Source organism: Limulus polyphemus, unplaced genomic scaffold (genome assembly GCF_000517525.1).
Source record: "Limulus polyphemus unplaced genomic scaffold, Limulus_polyphemus-2.1.2 Scaffold4498, whole genome shotgun sequence".
In the NCBI taxonomy this organism is placed as follows: domain Eukaryota; kingdom Metazoa; phylum Arthropoda; class Merostomata; order Xiphosura; family Limulidae; genus Limulus; species Limulus polyphemus.
Window position 1 is genome coordinate 34,554 of NW_013670108.1, and position 16,798 is coordinate 51,351.

Genomic DNA, 16,798 nt, shown 5'->3' on the forward strand with positions numbered 1-16,798 from the left:
TCCGTAACTTAAAACAGGAATGATGTGGTATTTACCGATAGAACCAATCAATACATTATATTACAACAGGGTCACTTACAACCCATATCACTTGATTATCCGTAACTTAAAACAGGAATGATGTGGTATTTACCGATAGAACCAATCAATACATTATATTACAACAGGGTCACTTACAACCCATATCACTTGACTATCCCTAACTGAAAACAGGAATGATGTGGTATTTCTGAACTCCTACACAAACAATGCCACTAGAGAACACATTATCACAAAACAGAAAAATTCTCCTGTGACACCTTCTTTGAAAAAGTTAGTTTACTAATACCAAAGGGAAAATGACCATGACAGTGTGTGACTAGCACAAGAACGATAGCCTCTTTAACTGTGCATTGAACCCAATGTGTGTCTATATAGATAAGATAAAACATTGCATCATTGATGAGCTTCTCATGCACTGTTTGGGCCAGGTATCGAAGATGGAGTATAATGGGTCTAAGAATAATGAGAGTATCATATTGTATGATCTCAATGCAGCTGATGAAGGTAAAGAAGTTAGTAGTTATCTGACAGCCTGTGAAGAGTCACATGAGAAAATGGCAGCATAGAAATGGGGTGACAGCTTCAACTACAAACTAAAACACAAGTATGGACCTTCTGATCATCGTGGTATGAATATCTGACAGACCAGCAGTTAGAATGGTTAGTTAATCAACAAATTAACAGTTAAAGAGAAGTGACATTTTTTTATTTCTAAGCTATTAGCCAGTGTCTCACTTTGAAATGTCTACAGGGCATCGTATGGCAGCTACTTGATTGTAATAAGTTATAATAGCTGATTTGATAGATATAATGCTTAGGATATCGATTGTTAACACGACTGGAGAGGATAGTTAGGATTTCAAAAATATTTGTAAGCTAAAAAGATATTAAGACTCTTGCTTTCTGAAGAATAAAATGCTATATTATCCATCACTAGATTTGCATGTCCTTTTATGCACATACTGACAAATAATGACTCGAATATACACTGTTCTGTACTTGTTGAAGGTGTCAATCAAGTTGTTTTTCATAGTATGATGTACTGACTAAATCGTGCGATGACTGCTTAATTACAGTGTAGCTGTAACAGTTGGTGTTATTAGATGTAAAATCTAGTAAATTTACAAATGAGATGACTGAAAATGATCACTAGGATTTATAATACATCTAGATGCTCTAAAGACTGAAAATGATCACTTGGATTTCTGATGCATCCATAAGGAAAAAAAGGACTGAGAATGATCACAAGGATTTCTGATACATCTAGATGCTCTAAAGACTGAAAATGATCACTTGGATTTCTGATGCATCCATAAGGAAAAAAAGGACTGAGAATGATCACAAGGATTTTTGATACATCAAGATTACGAAAAGGACTGAAGATGATCACTAATGTTTCTGATACATTCATATGCTTAAAAGAACCGAAAATGATTACTAGGATTTCTGATACACCTACTTGCTGAAAGGGACTGAAAATGATCAAAGGAATTTCCAGTTCCTGGAAAGTACTTTGCAGTCTTTACTTTCTGAGTATTCAGGTGGCTGAGATATATAAAAATACGATATATTTTTTTCTTTTTTGGTTAAATGTTTGACATTTTAAACTGTTACACGCATTTGTGCTCTGCCTACTCTGGTATCGAAACCCGGTTTCTAACAGTATAAGTCCGCAGACTGTGCCACTGGGGGGCGTGAAGCTTGGTGATAAGATATTGTACAACTTATGCTAGTTCAATTTACTTAACCTTATTCACATCCTTAGGCATCAAAGTGAACCTGATCAACATGGTGGCCAGGATTCTTTCTATAAACGCAAGTGTGGGTTATACTTGTATGTGTTAATAAAGATATTATGGAGATGAGGCCGAGTTCCTTGCGATGTCTCATGCACTTTCAGTTATGCTACCATTCCAGCCAATTGATACAAACTTTAATGTGATAAATGATTATCAACTAGGTGACTGGAAAAGCACTAATGTGATTGTGTCTTGATGCTTTCGCCTACAGCCTTTGGGGTTGAACAACTACAAAAATTATTAACTTGTGCAACAGATGAACTGCACTTCTGTGTAGAAACATTAATTTCCAGTCAGAATGGGCTCTAAGAAATAGTAGACTGCATGAATGTTTGTTGGGGATGGATTCACGATACCTTCAAGTTCATAAATAGTGTTCCATGGTGTATTGTGGACCCAATTAAGTGCATTGTCATTATCTGTTTCAGCGATAGAATTGCCAGACGAAACATATCATTTTTTGCCCAGAAAACAGGCTGCACTTTCTCAGAAAATTATCTAAAAACGCTTGAATACTTCTGATGCTGTACTGTAGCTATGGGCATTTAGCTATTCAGGTTCCTCCTGGAATGGTATTCAGAATGGTGAGCGAAGTAGAAGTAACTGAAACTAGCTGTAAGAATGTGGTTGCTTCAGTTGTTCTGTGTCTGAGAACAAAAGTGTGCCTACCAGAGAATCTGAAATAAATGGTTGGTAATTTCACAAGCAAGTTCGATTCAACACTGACAGGAAATCAGTGAGTTTCCAGTTGAGTATTCAGATGTGGGATAAGAACGCCACTTGGATTGGACAACAAGAACTCGCCACGTTGTAGGTACATTGATGTCTGTGCAGACTTCCCTGGAACACTAAGAATATACATAAAATGTTGAATGGTGGAATCACAGAGTGCTTGGTCATCTTCATTATTATTTGCAATGAAGATGGAAAGAAGTATGACAGTAAAAAAATGTTAGCATCTGTAGGTTCACTACATCTTGCTTTTGAATTCTATTGGCATCGGCTGAAGCTGAAGTAAATTATGTTTTGACTGAAGAATTTCAGTCACTAAAGTGGGCTTTAGTAGAGGCTACAGTGTGAGCTTATCATAAACAACGTAGTCTATTCCCGCTGGGTAGTGACGTCAGTAGTAGTAGTAGTAGGATTGCAGTGGTGTTGCTACAGGAACAGGATGGTGTAAAATTGTAACTGTATATGCTAGCCATGAAGTGATGGTTCTTGATGCAGATACTGCATGATAAAGAAATAATTGCTTGCAATTTAGCACTTGTAAATCATCATTGACATTACCTTTATGGTAAAAAAAGTTCAATTTAACGTAAATCATGCATCATTGAAATAATTAATGAAATTTAAAAATCTGTAAGGGTTGACTGCACATCGGATCACGACATTAGAGGAGTATGGATTTGTTGTACATAACTGACTAGGCCTACACAATGGTTATGCAGAATGATCGATTTGTCAAATGGTGAGAACTTGTCTGTTAATTTAATGTTCTGATTCTGGACGCTGTGGGTGAGTGAAAGGTGACAGCTCACAATACAGTATAATATTATTCTACTAGTGAATGGACTATACATATTATGCTTTCGAAGCTCCAGGAATATGAAGAATAACTGAAGGGTCTCATCTAGCTTGGCTGCTACTTGATATACACCAAAGCTAAACATGCCCATAACAGACAGAGCATGTAGTACAGACACACATATAACTAGTGACACTTTTACAAGCAGGTACGAGTCCAGGAAGGTATTCTGTGCCATTGCTATGAACTGTAGACACATAGTTCTGAGTCTGTGATGCAGAAAGTGGTTCCCAGAACTAATAGATAGGAAATACCTCAGACGTTACATAATAAAAGGAATGGAGGCCACCAGGATGTTTCTCACAGACGGATTAACATGCAGAAGTAAACGTTATGAACGTATTTGCATTGATATGTAGAGCAATGGTAAAAAGACTGTACTGTGTAACCTACGCACAGAGAATAAAAACCCAGCCAAGATAGGGTAAATATCTGGAAGAGAGGTTTTGGTTCTCTCTTACAAAGAATATCCCTGGACATAGCTAGTTTTCTTCTGGAGAATTAACGAGGTGATTGGTGTATACTGGTCACTGATGGATAATATGATTTGGAGCACTTGAAGAAATTCACACAGACAAAGGAGCTATTTTTAAACAACCATTTATTTCTTGAATTGTATAATTTTTCGGTGAAGATACTGATAATTGCAACTTATAATCTATAGTCTGACCAGTTTGGCAGAATGAGTAAAGAATAAGCATCAAATAGATACTTGTTAATTTCTTTAATCACAACCAAACCAACTAGAATGAACACCTACTATACGTCATAATTTTGTATCGTGCAACAAAGCATAAGTCCATTGGTTGTTCAACAAAGTTACGCATATTTGTCCAAAAACTACACCTTCCTGTGGATGTGATGGCCTGCTTCTGGTACAGACGTGTTGAAATGGCCACAGGAATATTTGGAGTGGTTTTGGTCAGCATTATTTGATCTACATACGTCCAAAACTACACCTTCCTGTGGATGTGATGGCCTGCTTCTAGTACAGACGTGTCGAAATGGCCACAGGAATATTTGGAGTGGTTTTGGTCAGCATTATTTGATCTACATACGTCCAAAACTACACCTTCCTGTGGATGTGATGGCCTGCTTCTAGTACAGACGTGTTGAAATGGCCACAGGAATATTTGGCTACCTGCAAAAACTGACATTTAAGTGATTAAAAAAACAAAGTACATATTTAAGTGTTATATCCACGTTTGTCTTCTACTCTGTCTGGACTAAACAGCTGGCGAATATTTGAAGTTCGTCTATTCGGTAGAGGAAATCGCGTTATTTCGAAGGTGAAACATTTGTCCACGTAGTTTTTCCCGTTTGCTAAGTTTTTAGGCCTTAGCGGAATTGTATGGAAAGTGGAACTCTCAAAACGGTGAAGTTTTGTGTATAACGTTTATGAAAACGATACTGGAATCTAAACTTTCCGTTTTACATGCACATGTAATTGTACTTAGTATTTTTTTTTTACATCTAGCACATGTTAGTTAATTATAATATTGTGATTATTCATCAACAGGGGTGCTGATATTGTATATACATGAATGCCCTCCCCTCCGGTTGCTCATTAGTAAGAGTGAGGGTTTATAACGCTAACAAATTAGGCTTCGATACAGCTAGTTCAGTTTGTAGCTTTCTGCTTAACTGTTATGTGCTTATTCTACTGTAAATGGTAAATTGTTATTCTGTTCAATGTTGAGTTTTATCAGCATCATCAGTTGATGACGGAGTAGCTTGGGTGTTTGAAGCTTGATTGTTGTTTGTTATTAAGCACAAAGCTACACAAAGGGCTATCAAACATTTTCACGACACCGAACAGTCCATAATACATCATAAAAACATTAACGACTCGAAACAGTCAATATTCCATTACAAACATATTTTGACGACACAAAACAGTCCATAATCCATTTTAAACATTTTTTCTTTTCACTTCTGTGCGTAAAAGTAGCGTCTAATTTTCCCAAAACACTTCAACGTGAAGTTGTAAGAAGAGCAGCCTCACAAGTACGACTTAGAAGTCAAAGACAGGGCTCGGGGCGACGAAATGTGGCATTTTAGGCTAAACGTCAAACAGGTCCTAATTTCGTCCATAATAACATGATAATGTAGTTAATAATTATTTTCAAGCCTTTTTAACGACACGAAACAGCTCCGATAATTTATAATCACATTAGTAAACCGAAACGGTCCATAATTATTTACACATATTTTATCGATAATCATTTATAAACATTTTAAGTATACGACAAAGTCCATAATATTTTGTAAATAGTTCAAAGACACGGTCCAAAGTATTACATAATTGCTTATAAATATTTGAACAACGCGACATAAACCACGATCATTTATAAATATTTTAACGATACGAAACGGTCGATAATCCATTATAAATATTTTAACGACACGAAACGGTCTGTAATCCACTATAAATGTTTTAACTGCACGTCAAAGTCCATAATAATTAGTAAATATTTCAAGGACACGACACGAAACATTCCATAATCCATTTAAATATTTTAACGACACGAAACAGTCCATAATCACGTACAAATATTCTATCGGCATAGAACAGTCCATAATCCATTTAACATTAGTAGATTGTATAACTGTTACACTTTGTTAGCATTGACCTACTTTTCCATTCGTTCTAAGTTTCTCGTTTATCAAGCAAGTTTTCTCTTTAAGAATAAACTCACGTTGTTAACTAGACAAAAAATCTGAAGAATACGTTCTTACTTCGAGTTTCGTGTTCCATATTGTATTATTATTATTAGTTGGATTAGCACATTTATTCATATTTCTCAAGTATGGAAAGTCACTTTTTTATTATTTTGGTTTCGGTTATATCAGATTTGTATTCAAAGCAGTGCATTTTTCGGAATATTTAATCTGAAAATTCTACGTTTTTTTATTTGTCAGAAATTTTGAGAGCTTTTTGCCTGGTTCTAGTGTTTCAAGGCAAAACAGAATACCAATACTGTGTAATAAAAAGTAGATGTTGGCATATCTTTATTTGTCAGGTATAGCTTTAAAAACAACAACTAATTTTTATTTAAATAATTGCACGTTGTCAGCCAATTTCACGGCTAACTGTTTGAATGTCGTGTTTCATTTAGCTATCAAACAATAATGTGTTTTCAAATTCGTTCACAATTAAACAATTATTCATATTTTGTTTGTTTGTTTGTTTTTTCTTGTAGTTAAGCACAATGCTACACAAAAGTCTCTGTGCTCTGCCCATCACGGTATCGAAACCCGCTTTCAACGGTTGTAAGTCTGAATACATGTCGCTGTGACACTAGGAGGGGGGCATTTCGTATTTTATCGTTCTTTATTTTGTTGTTAAGCGCAAAGCTGCACAATGGGCTATATATGTGCTGTGTCCACCACAGAGATAAGACCCCGAGGAGCAGACAATGCAATGCCATGATGAAATGTTACACAGGAAATTTACATTCTTAGACAGTACCATGGGTTTAGTAAAACCAGTAAAGGTTTCAGAAATTTGTTTAAGAATAGGTCAGATTTTCATCGAAAAATTTGAAGTATTGAATACGTGTTTTTTTTCATCACGATATATATATATATATATATATATATTTATTTACGTTTCGTTTTACAAGAAGATTTATGTTTAGCAACAGGTGAAACAAGTGTTTACATATAGTTGTCAGTGCTCGCAATTTGACTGTTTACAATCTTTAAAACTAATTTGTATCTTATCGCTTCTGTGAATTGAATAAAGTATTCACATGCATATACTGAATGAATAAAAACATAATTATATTTCTCATTATCCTGGGGGGGGGGACTTAATGTAAACTACATGGGAGAGAATTTTTTCAAGTCAAAAATTGGTTAATAAATGTCAATACACGTGCAATGATAAAATTTTAATTGCTTTTTTTTCAAGTCAAAATAGTAGAATTTGATAGCAGCTATGTTTTAAACGTTAGGTTTTTATATCCAGAACAAATCACAAAAAATTTTAATACTGTGTCATTGGGGAAACTATTTAAAACATTACAAATAACGTATAGACAGAAACAAACTGACATTTTACAACCTTTGTTAATAATTTAGATCCCCACTGGCTCAGTGGTAAGTATGCAGGCTTATAACGCTAAAAATCTGTTTTCGATACCTGCGGTGGGCAAAGCACATATAGCCCATTGTGTAGCTTTTCCCGTTGCAAACAAAACTTAAAATAAAAATAGTTTTAATGAATGATAATGTAAGCATGACGAATTTTTTTACCATTTTTTAAAACTATGTCGAACCTAAAAACCACTGGTCATTTTATCATGATCGTAATATTTAATATTGTTTCTTTGTTGAATTTCGCGTAAAACTGCTTGAGGACTAGGTAGCTGGTGAACACCACCCACCGCCAACTCTTGGAATACCCTTTGCCAACGAATAGTGTGATAGACCGTTACATTATAACGTCTCCACTGTTAAAAGGGCGAGAATATTCATTGACAGGATTCGAACTCGCGGCTCTTAGATTGCGAGTCGAGCACTCTACCGCCTGGCCATAACTAATATTAACGTATTTTATTCAAAATACAGCTAACAGAATGGGATCAAATTCTTGAGCGTTTGTTTAAACATAGAAATATCTCGATTTCAATTTTGTTGTTATTTAGAAATTAATATTTAGTCAAACAAAAGGTTTTATTATATTTTTGGATTGATTTATGTTTACAGGCTCTTTTGAGATGATCTTTTTCACTAATATATAAAACATAATTTTTATAGGAATTTGCTTAATTATTATCTTTTCTTTCAGGCGTGAGTCCTTTTTTTTTTTAAGCACAACCTACTTACAACTGAATTATAACAAGAAAAAATATTAGTTTATGTAATTCACGAAAGGTGGCACGACGTGCGCTATTTTTTAATATTACGTTTCATGTTATACGACGTACTAGGGTGAATATTTTAGTGTAAGATTATAAAATTAAATACGTTAATGGTGCTAAGTTCGGTTATGTTCTTGCTGTTGAATAATCTTTCAGCTATAAAGTAAAACCAACAGAAATATAAAATATTTGGAAATTATTATTATTATTCATTTTAAACTGGAAACTCAGTGTTTCCAGTCTCTATGGAATTAAATGTTCTGGTCAGTTTTATTTATTTAATTGTTCTTAATCGTAACGTTACACAATGGATTATCTGTGCTCTGTTGACTTTGGGTATCTAAACTCAATGATTAGCGTTAGAATCTCTCAGCTGAGCCAGCCACCGAGGACGATTTGGCCAGAAGGAGAATGTGCTCCACAAACCATTTTGCTTAAAACTTCTTTATCACAATAAAAATATATATGAAACAACATTTTTTTTATCTCTGAATTTCCTTTTGTCGTTTTAATACAACATTTAAATCACATATTCTGTTATTTTTCACCGTTTCTAAACACATGTCGTAAGGGTATCTAGTACAATAACTAGAAATAGTTTTAATTTTATATTTACGATACTTCATTCACAGGTCCATCTATTTTTGCCTTTCATAACTGAATAATATTACTCAGTTTTCATCTGCATCAGGAAAGAAGCACGAAATTGTTAAAAAAAAACTTCTCTGTTTGTTGTTAATTTCGTTGGTAAGGATCAGCCAAAGAGTTGGTGGGCTTGGTGCTGCCTGCCGGTTGCCTACCACAGTTTGTTTGTTTTTGTTTTTGAATTTCGCGCAAAGCTACACGAGGGCTTTCTGCGCTAGCCGTCCCTAATTTAGCAGTGTAAGACTAGAGGGAAGGCAGCTAGTCATCACCACCCACCGCCATCTCTTGGACTACTCTTTTTCAAACGAATAGTGGGATTGACCGTCACATTATAACGCCCCACGGCTGAAAGGGCGAGCATGTTTGGTGTGACATGGATTCGAACCCGCGACCCTCAGATTGCGAGTCAAGCGCCCTAATCGGGTGCCTTAACCACCTGGCCATGCCGGGCCTGCCTACCACAGTGTGCACAGTCGAGATAAAATATGGATATCATAATAAAAGAATTAGAATGTAAGTAAAAAAAAATACGAGTATTAGGAGTTAAAAGTATTTTAAAATGACCAAAAAAAAAGTGTTTATGATAGTTGTTATGTTTAGAAGGAGAAAACAGTAATTCGAAAAAGAAATTCACGTTACGTTAAAACATTCAAAATTATGAAACTGGGGTATTGTTCCATTCTTATTGTCCTTAAGTGAAAATTTTAATGAAACATGTTTTTTGTATCACAGTATTTACTGCATAACGAGGCGCATAACTTCACGATGTCTCTTTTATACGTAGGCTGTTATTATTTATTTAAAAAAACACAATTTTTTTTAGATCAAACAGATACTTATAGTACATAGGCAAGGACATTTATCCAAAAAACTATTGTTCCTTTATACAAATTAGCCCACTCAGTGGCTCAGCAGCAAGTCCGAAGGCTTATCACGTTCAAAAATCTGTCTTCGATACTCATGGTAGGCAGAACAAAGAGAGTCTATTGTGTAGCTTTATGTTTAACAAGAAACGAAACGCTGGAAAAGTATAAGTATCAACGTGCGCTTAGAGTCAATATGCGAAAATACACGTGGTTTTTAGAACGAACGTCAGACATGTAATCATAACCCCTTCCTTCTACTTGTCTTCCTAGGTGTAATTTCCTCTCTTTACAATATAAACTGCACCCGCAAATATTCAAGTTGGAAAGATAGCTACTTTCACTGCTCCCACCATCTTTTCAACATGCTGTTGAAATTCTAAGTTTGAAACTTTCTCATTATCGTGAGAAATTATAGTGAGATTTAATTTCTAGTTCCACATTTCGCGATCCTTAATACTCATTGCTTTGAACGTAATTTATAAAAAGTATTTTTACAAAAATACTTAAGAACATCATTCTTAATATCGAACTATTAATCTCTTTCACCAAGGGCCTGGGCTTGCGGTTATGGGCTTGACGCGCAATCTGCGAGTCGCGGATCAAAATTCGACGTGGGAGCGTTATAATGTGATGGGCAATCCCAAACGAAGAAACAAATTTAAAGGGAAGAAAAAAAATAGGAAAAATATCAAATTGAATTTTTGTTAAATAAAAATCTTTCAAATTCGACTGTAGCTTCCCCCCCCCAAAAAAACTGTGTTTTCAAAATAAGGGGTGCGTCTTATATTCCGAAAAATACGGTACATCTATACATTGTTTAGATAGATAATTGTTTTAAACAATGTCTCATCTACATATAATGATAACAAGGTAATCGAAGTTTCCAGTTAACTCCTCCAAGACCTTGACCCAATTGTCTAGTTTCTTTTTTATTATTGAGTAGAAAACGTATTTCCAATATACAGGGCCGCTTACACCTTTATGACTTCGCGCGAATCCACAGAGGGAACAGAACAGATTGCTTGTATTTTTGGGGAAAGGTTGAGAGCAGAAGAACACTGACTAAAATGTTATTAGAAAATAATCCTTGAGAAGAGCATCACGTTTTTATTCACTTCTAATTGCAATAAAAGATACGATTATATGTATATATATATTGAATCATTATGCCTTATTTATTTTAAAATTAATGAAGCCGTATTAAGCTTAATATTGTATATTTAGAATAATACGTAATGTTACATAATGGTTTCTTTTTGGTCTTTAATTAAATGATTAAACTTGCGCTGATATTTTATAGATAATTTGGTTTAGCTTTTAGGTTATAAAGTGTGCCTGATTATTTTTTCCGTAGGGAGTATTTCTCCTCGATCCAGTTAAATCATCAAGAATTTCCACCAAAAATGCTACTGATTGTGATAAATTTGATTTAAACTTTTGAATAATATTTTGGTTTAAACTTTTGAAGAATTATTTGATTTAGACTTTTGAAGAATACTTTGAATTAAGCTTTTGAAGAATACTTTAATTTAGACTTTTAAAGAATACTTTGATTTAGGTTTCTGAAAAATACTTTGATTTAGACTTTTGAAGAATACTTTGATTTAAGTTTTGAAGAATACTTTGATTTAAGTTTTGAAGAATACTTTGAATTAAGCTTTTTAAGAATACTTTAATTTAGACTTTTGAAGAATACTTTGAATTCAGCTTTTGAAGAATACTTTGAATTAAACTTTTGAAGAATACTTTGATTTAGACTTTTGAAGAAAACTTTGATTTAGACTTTTGAAGAAAACTTTGATTTGGACTTTTGAAGAATACTTATATTTATACATTTGAAGATAATTTTGATTTGGACTTTTTGAAGAAAACTTTGATTTGGACTTTTGAAGATTACTTTGATTTAGACTTTTGAAAGACTTTTGCAACTTTCCTGTCGTTAGGCGAATAAAACCATCTGTTGAGCATTAGTAGAATTCAAATCAGTTAAAAACGACTTTGTTTAAACTTGTAATTTTTTAAAATTAAAAAATTAGTATATATTGTTCTAAACACAAAAGAGCTCAAAACATCAAAATAAGAAAATACCGTAAATCAAAAAAAGGTTTACTGTAATTTAGTTTGGTTCAAAACCTACAAAATCTTCATTGCTTTCACTGTAATTTATTTTTTTATTATTTAGGGAGCATTATAAATAGTTATGTTTTTAAAAGAAAAAAAAACTACTATTGTTATAAATAACACATTCAATTAAACTAAACTATGCATGCCTATTTAAATATATTTACACATGGCTTGTGTATATCGTATATATACATATATATTATTATTCATACCTATGGTGTATAGGACGTAAGCAGATTTTGACGTCAAATTTTGGGGTAAAAAAGGTGCGTCTTATAAACCGAAAAATACAGTATCAGCTTGCAAATCTCATAGGCAGATGTACAAAGGAATCAAGCTATTCTGTATGCAGAAGTGAGGTAGTGTCTCGGACCTCCCATTTTTGCACAGAAGTCTCATCACTAAACAGTGCACTTATCAATGTTTTAATTTTTTTGCCTATCCCAAAACATAGGTTTACATTTGCTAAAAAACTATTATTTCTTGAGAACATAATTATCAATGTATAGTTTATCACATGATTTTTCTTCTCTTTCACTGAATTCTATTAGTACAGCAGGTGATTGAACAACTACTAATGAAACTCAGCTTTCAAAGTAGCTACAGTAATTTAAATATCGCTTGACAGAGCAGATTACAAACTTCTATATCAATGTAGAATTAATAAAGTGGTGTGAGGAGTAATTTGAGTTTTTGTGAGAAATTTACAAGACATATCTCATGCAGAGAAGAACCAAATGTAGTGGCAAGATTAAAAGACTCAGGAACAAACCATAAATTTTGGAATTTTTGTAAAGTTTCTTTAAACAGTCTTTTTGTTGCTTAACTCTTTTGACATGAGCTTGGTCCCTAGGACCGACCTCATAACCATTTTGTACTTGTTATAATTTTCATACTATAACTTTTAATATTTTAAGTGTATCTTTTCAAAATTTGTAGACTTATAGTAAACATTAGAAGCCTTTTGCACACAAAAAATCAGATATTTAATGAAGTATTTTTACTTACATTTTTCTGTGAAAATATCGATTCTTTTTTTTTAACTAGTCTGAGTGCAAAGTGATTTTCATTTTAAGATTTAAAATACTTTTCATTGTTTCAAAAATCTCGAATTTCATTTGCACAACCTCTGAAACCTCCTAAATACATATACCATTTTTTTCTTCAATAAAACATTATATTTTACCTGTTATTACATTTATTATTTGATTCTTCAGCCTGTAGACAACTCACTGAAGTAGAATGAAAAGAAAAATTGTAAAAGCAGAAATATAGTGAGCAGCTGTTTCATTTTTCTTCATTATTGATCATGAAGTTTCAAAGTTCTTCCCCTGACAGTTTCAACTACTAAACATATCCCATGTATTTTACTGTCACCGACAAATTACAAACCCGCTGACAAAAAAGCAATAATTCACCGCCCGTGTTATAAGACACAGTGTTTACATACAACCATAATACAAAACTCTAGATTGCAAAAACGCACGCGTATTCACTGAGGTCACATTCCCCTTGCTCCGAGAACATAATATGGGATATAGCAGTTTATAGTTCCTACAACACTTTCAACAGAAATTTCCCTGGGTAATAAAATTGCAATTAGAATGTGTAAAAACATTTATTATATCGTTCTGAGCTTATCCAATTACATAGCAGGTGTTTCAGTACTATGGTCACCCATTTGATGTGTGTTGAATTTTGCAGCATAAGTACATGAAGGTGTTATTTGGGCACATTCTTATAAATGATACTACCCTCTTTCGCTTTCACCACACTTAGAAAGTAAATGAGAAATACACTGACAAACAAAGATTTCGAGTACGTAACAGTGTTACGAAATGTTGCGCTCGTGCATCAAACTTGCTAAGCCTTGACGTAAGCCTCGTTTATTCTTCTGGATGAAGATACTAATTTTTTTAGGCTTCAAATATGAATTTTTGAAGACCCAAAAGTTATCAAATTACTGTACTAGTACACTCAAAATCCCTTTAATTTAGTCGGGTCTCTAAATAAAGTGTATGTGGGTTAAAAAAATCCCATTCCTTCAATGGTTTTAGCAAAATTATTATTTTCTCCTTCAAGCTATTTATAAACATTTGTCAGAGTTACGTAGGGGTGAAAATGTTCTTTCTATTGGTTATAAGCAGTAGCTAATTAGTAGTAGGTGGGACTAGATAAGAGCTTTCAAAAGACTGGTGCAGTGGGAGGAGCCACTCTAGTAGACTCACTAAAAATATTGCTACCTCACCAAATGATAGAGGAGGGAGGTTCTTATTTTATATTTAGTTTGCCTATATTTCAAATTCAAGTTTCTAATTCGTTAGCTACTTATACATGTTGTATGGTGGGCATAATAAAATGGCAACTGAACAATAAGACAACTGGACATGTTATGTGACACACAAAATTGATATTTAACATTTTTGTCTTTACATTTCCTTTTAAATTAAGAAATTAAAACATATATAATATCAAAATTTAAATTATAAACTACGTAATTTCATTGATGTAAGTAGTAAAAATGTTATTTAATAAAATTTTGGAAATAATCTTCCAAAACGTCGTGAAACGTGCACTTTAACATACCCGAGGCAAAAGGGTTAAGAGGTTTTTGTGTTAAATTATATTTATTTGAAAACAAAGGAAACTTTCTTCTATGCCAATACATTAGGTAAGCCTTATTTGGTAATAGAAAGCACAGTAAGCAAGAACAAAATATTCTAGTGACTCAAATATCAATCGAGACCTTATTTAGTAGTGATAGAATAGAGGGAAGGCAGATAGTCAACACCACCCACTGCCAACTCTCGGGCTACTCTTTTACCAACAAAATTTAATTGACCATAACATTATAATTTCCCTGTGGTTGAAAGAGCAAGGATGTTCAGTGACAAGGATTCAAACACATCACATCACAGTTTGCGAGTCAAGTATCCTAACCACCAGGCCATGCCAGACCCTGCCTTGCAGTTACACGGGCCACTTTCATTGTAATAGCAATAGGCATAAATCTAATATTCATTTGATGTTCTTCCCTTTTTTCTCTTCATATATTCTCTGCTTGGTTTTACTTTATTCACTCTGTATATTACCTTTTGTATTCTTTCGATTAGTTGTTTTTTGTAAGTGTACCATTAAGATTTTAATTTATTCTGTTATCAAATTTCCTTATCACTAATTTTGTATCAGAAGAGGTAATAGTGTTATTTAGGAATTAGTACTTGTTTACATCTAGTTTTATCTGCATTTAGTTTTGCTCTGTATGGTTTACAAGATGTATATTTTATTCCTTAATTGTAACTGCTACTTACATAATTAGTTCATCTGTATCTTATTTTTATCTGATATTTTGAGTAGTGTTTTATTATAATTAATTTTAGTTTTATCTGGATTTCTTTTAGGTTTTACCTCCATGCTTAATTTGAGTTTATCTGGTATTATTTTGAAATGTCTTACTGCTATTATTTGAGCTCATTTCTATTTTTGAGTCTTCATTTGAGCTTAACCTTGCCTTATTTTAGTTTACTATGACTATTTTCAGTTGTAACTTACAAATTATATTTTAATTAGTTGGTTGTTGAAGTCTTTATGTCCAATAAGGTTTCTTTATTTGCCTCCCTGTGTAAGTGTGATGGAGATCATTACAGAAGTCATGATTACAATTTTTAGGCACACTTAACTTTGGCCTTTAATGTTGATTTTTATAGATCAAATATGGTTGGGGTATTGTAACAGTTGGAAACAGACATATTTTATCCTTCCATAACTAGAATTAACATATCTTTTTCAGATATATTTAAGATTTTTTAAAAATATTAATGGAGGTGTACTACATTTAGTCACATCTTTTTAAAAAGTAGGTAGTCACAGACGTGTTTGAATTATCACCCCAAGTCATTGTTACATACCACGATGATCATTCAAAAACGGTGTATACTTTCTTGACCATACTTCTATATTGAAACTCCCCTGGAGTGTGGATAATATCCAAGTAAAGGGGTGGAGCAAATAAATGACTGGCTTCAATCAGAATTATAGAAGATGGTCAGATGAAGTGTTAAATCTAAATATTCAACAATTACTATCAATAAAGATTGCATTCAACACTTTCAACTATTTTACACTTGCATTCAACTTTTCTTTCTTGTTGTTTTAATTTTATTTTCCTGCAGTTATTTCCATAAAACTTCCAGTACTGTGATACTTAATACTTACCTGTTAGTGAAGTGCACCTTGGAGTACCACACATGTATAATGAGTTAAAAAGTACAGCTGGTAATTTACGTTATAGGCATTAACTTTGGTACCAACCAATTAAACAACCAATTTTTTTGTTTACATTAAATATTGTACAGATTTTACATTAATTTTGAGGTGTATTTTGCTCACCTTAATTGACACTTCTTGAACAAGATTTCTCATGTTTGAATCATTAAAAGGAATGGATGCTGGATCAGTTCCTTCAAGAATTATCTAAAAGTATACAAAATCATTTAACAAAATCACAAGAAATGGATGCTGGATCAGTTCCTTTAAGAACCATCTAAAAGTATACAAAATCATTTAACAAAATCACAAGGAATGGATGCTGGATCAGTTCCTTCAAGAACCATCTAAAAGTATACAAAATCATTTAACAAAATCACAAGGAATGGATGCTGGATCAGTTCCTTCAAGAATTATCTAAAAGTATACAAAATCATTTAACAAAATCACAAGGAATGGATGCTGGATCAGTTACTTCAAGAACCATCTAAAAGTATACAAAATCACAAGGGATGGATGCTGGATCAGTTCCTTCAAGAACCATCTAAAAGTATACAAAATCATTTAACAAAATCACAAGAAATGGATGCTGGATCAGTT

At 33.2% G+C, this 16,798-nt stretch overlaps 1 protein-coding gene across 1 annotated transcript in view; it reads right to left on the reverse strand.

Annotated features, from left to right (window-relative positions):
• The window catches only part of LOC106471260 (CAD protein-like), a 78,989-nt gene that overhangs the window by 33,493 nt on the left and 28,698 nt on the right, over positions 1-16,798 (reverse strand). The window contains exon 5 of the mRNA XM_022399868.1: positions 16,322-16,405. Within this exon, the coding sequence (XP_022255576.1) occupies positions 16,322-16,405 (84 nt within the window). The remainder of the gene's footprint in view (positions 1-16,321; positions 16,406-16,798) is intronic.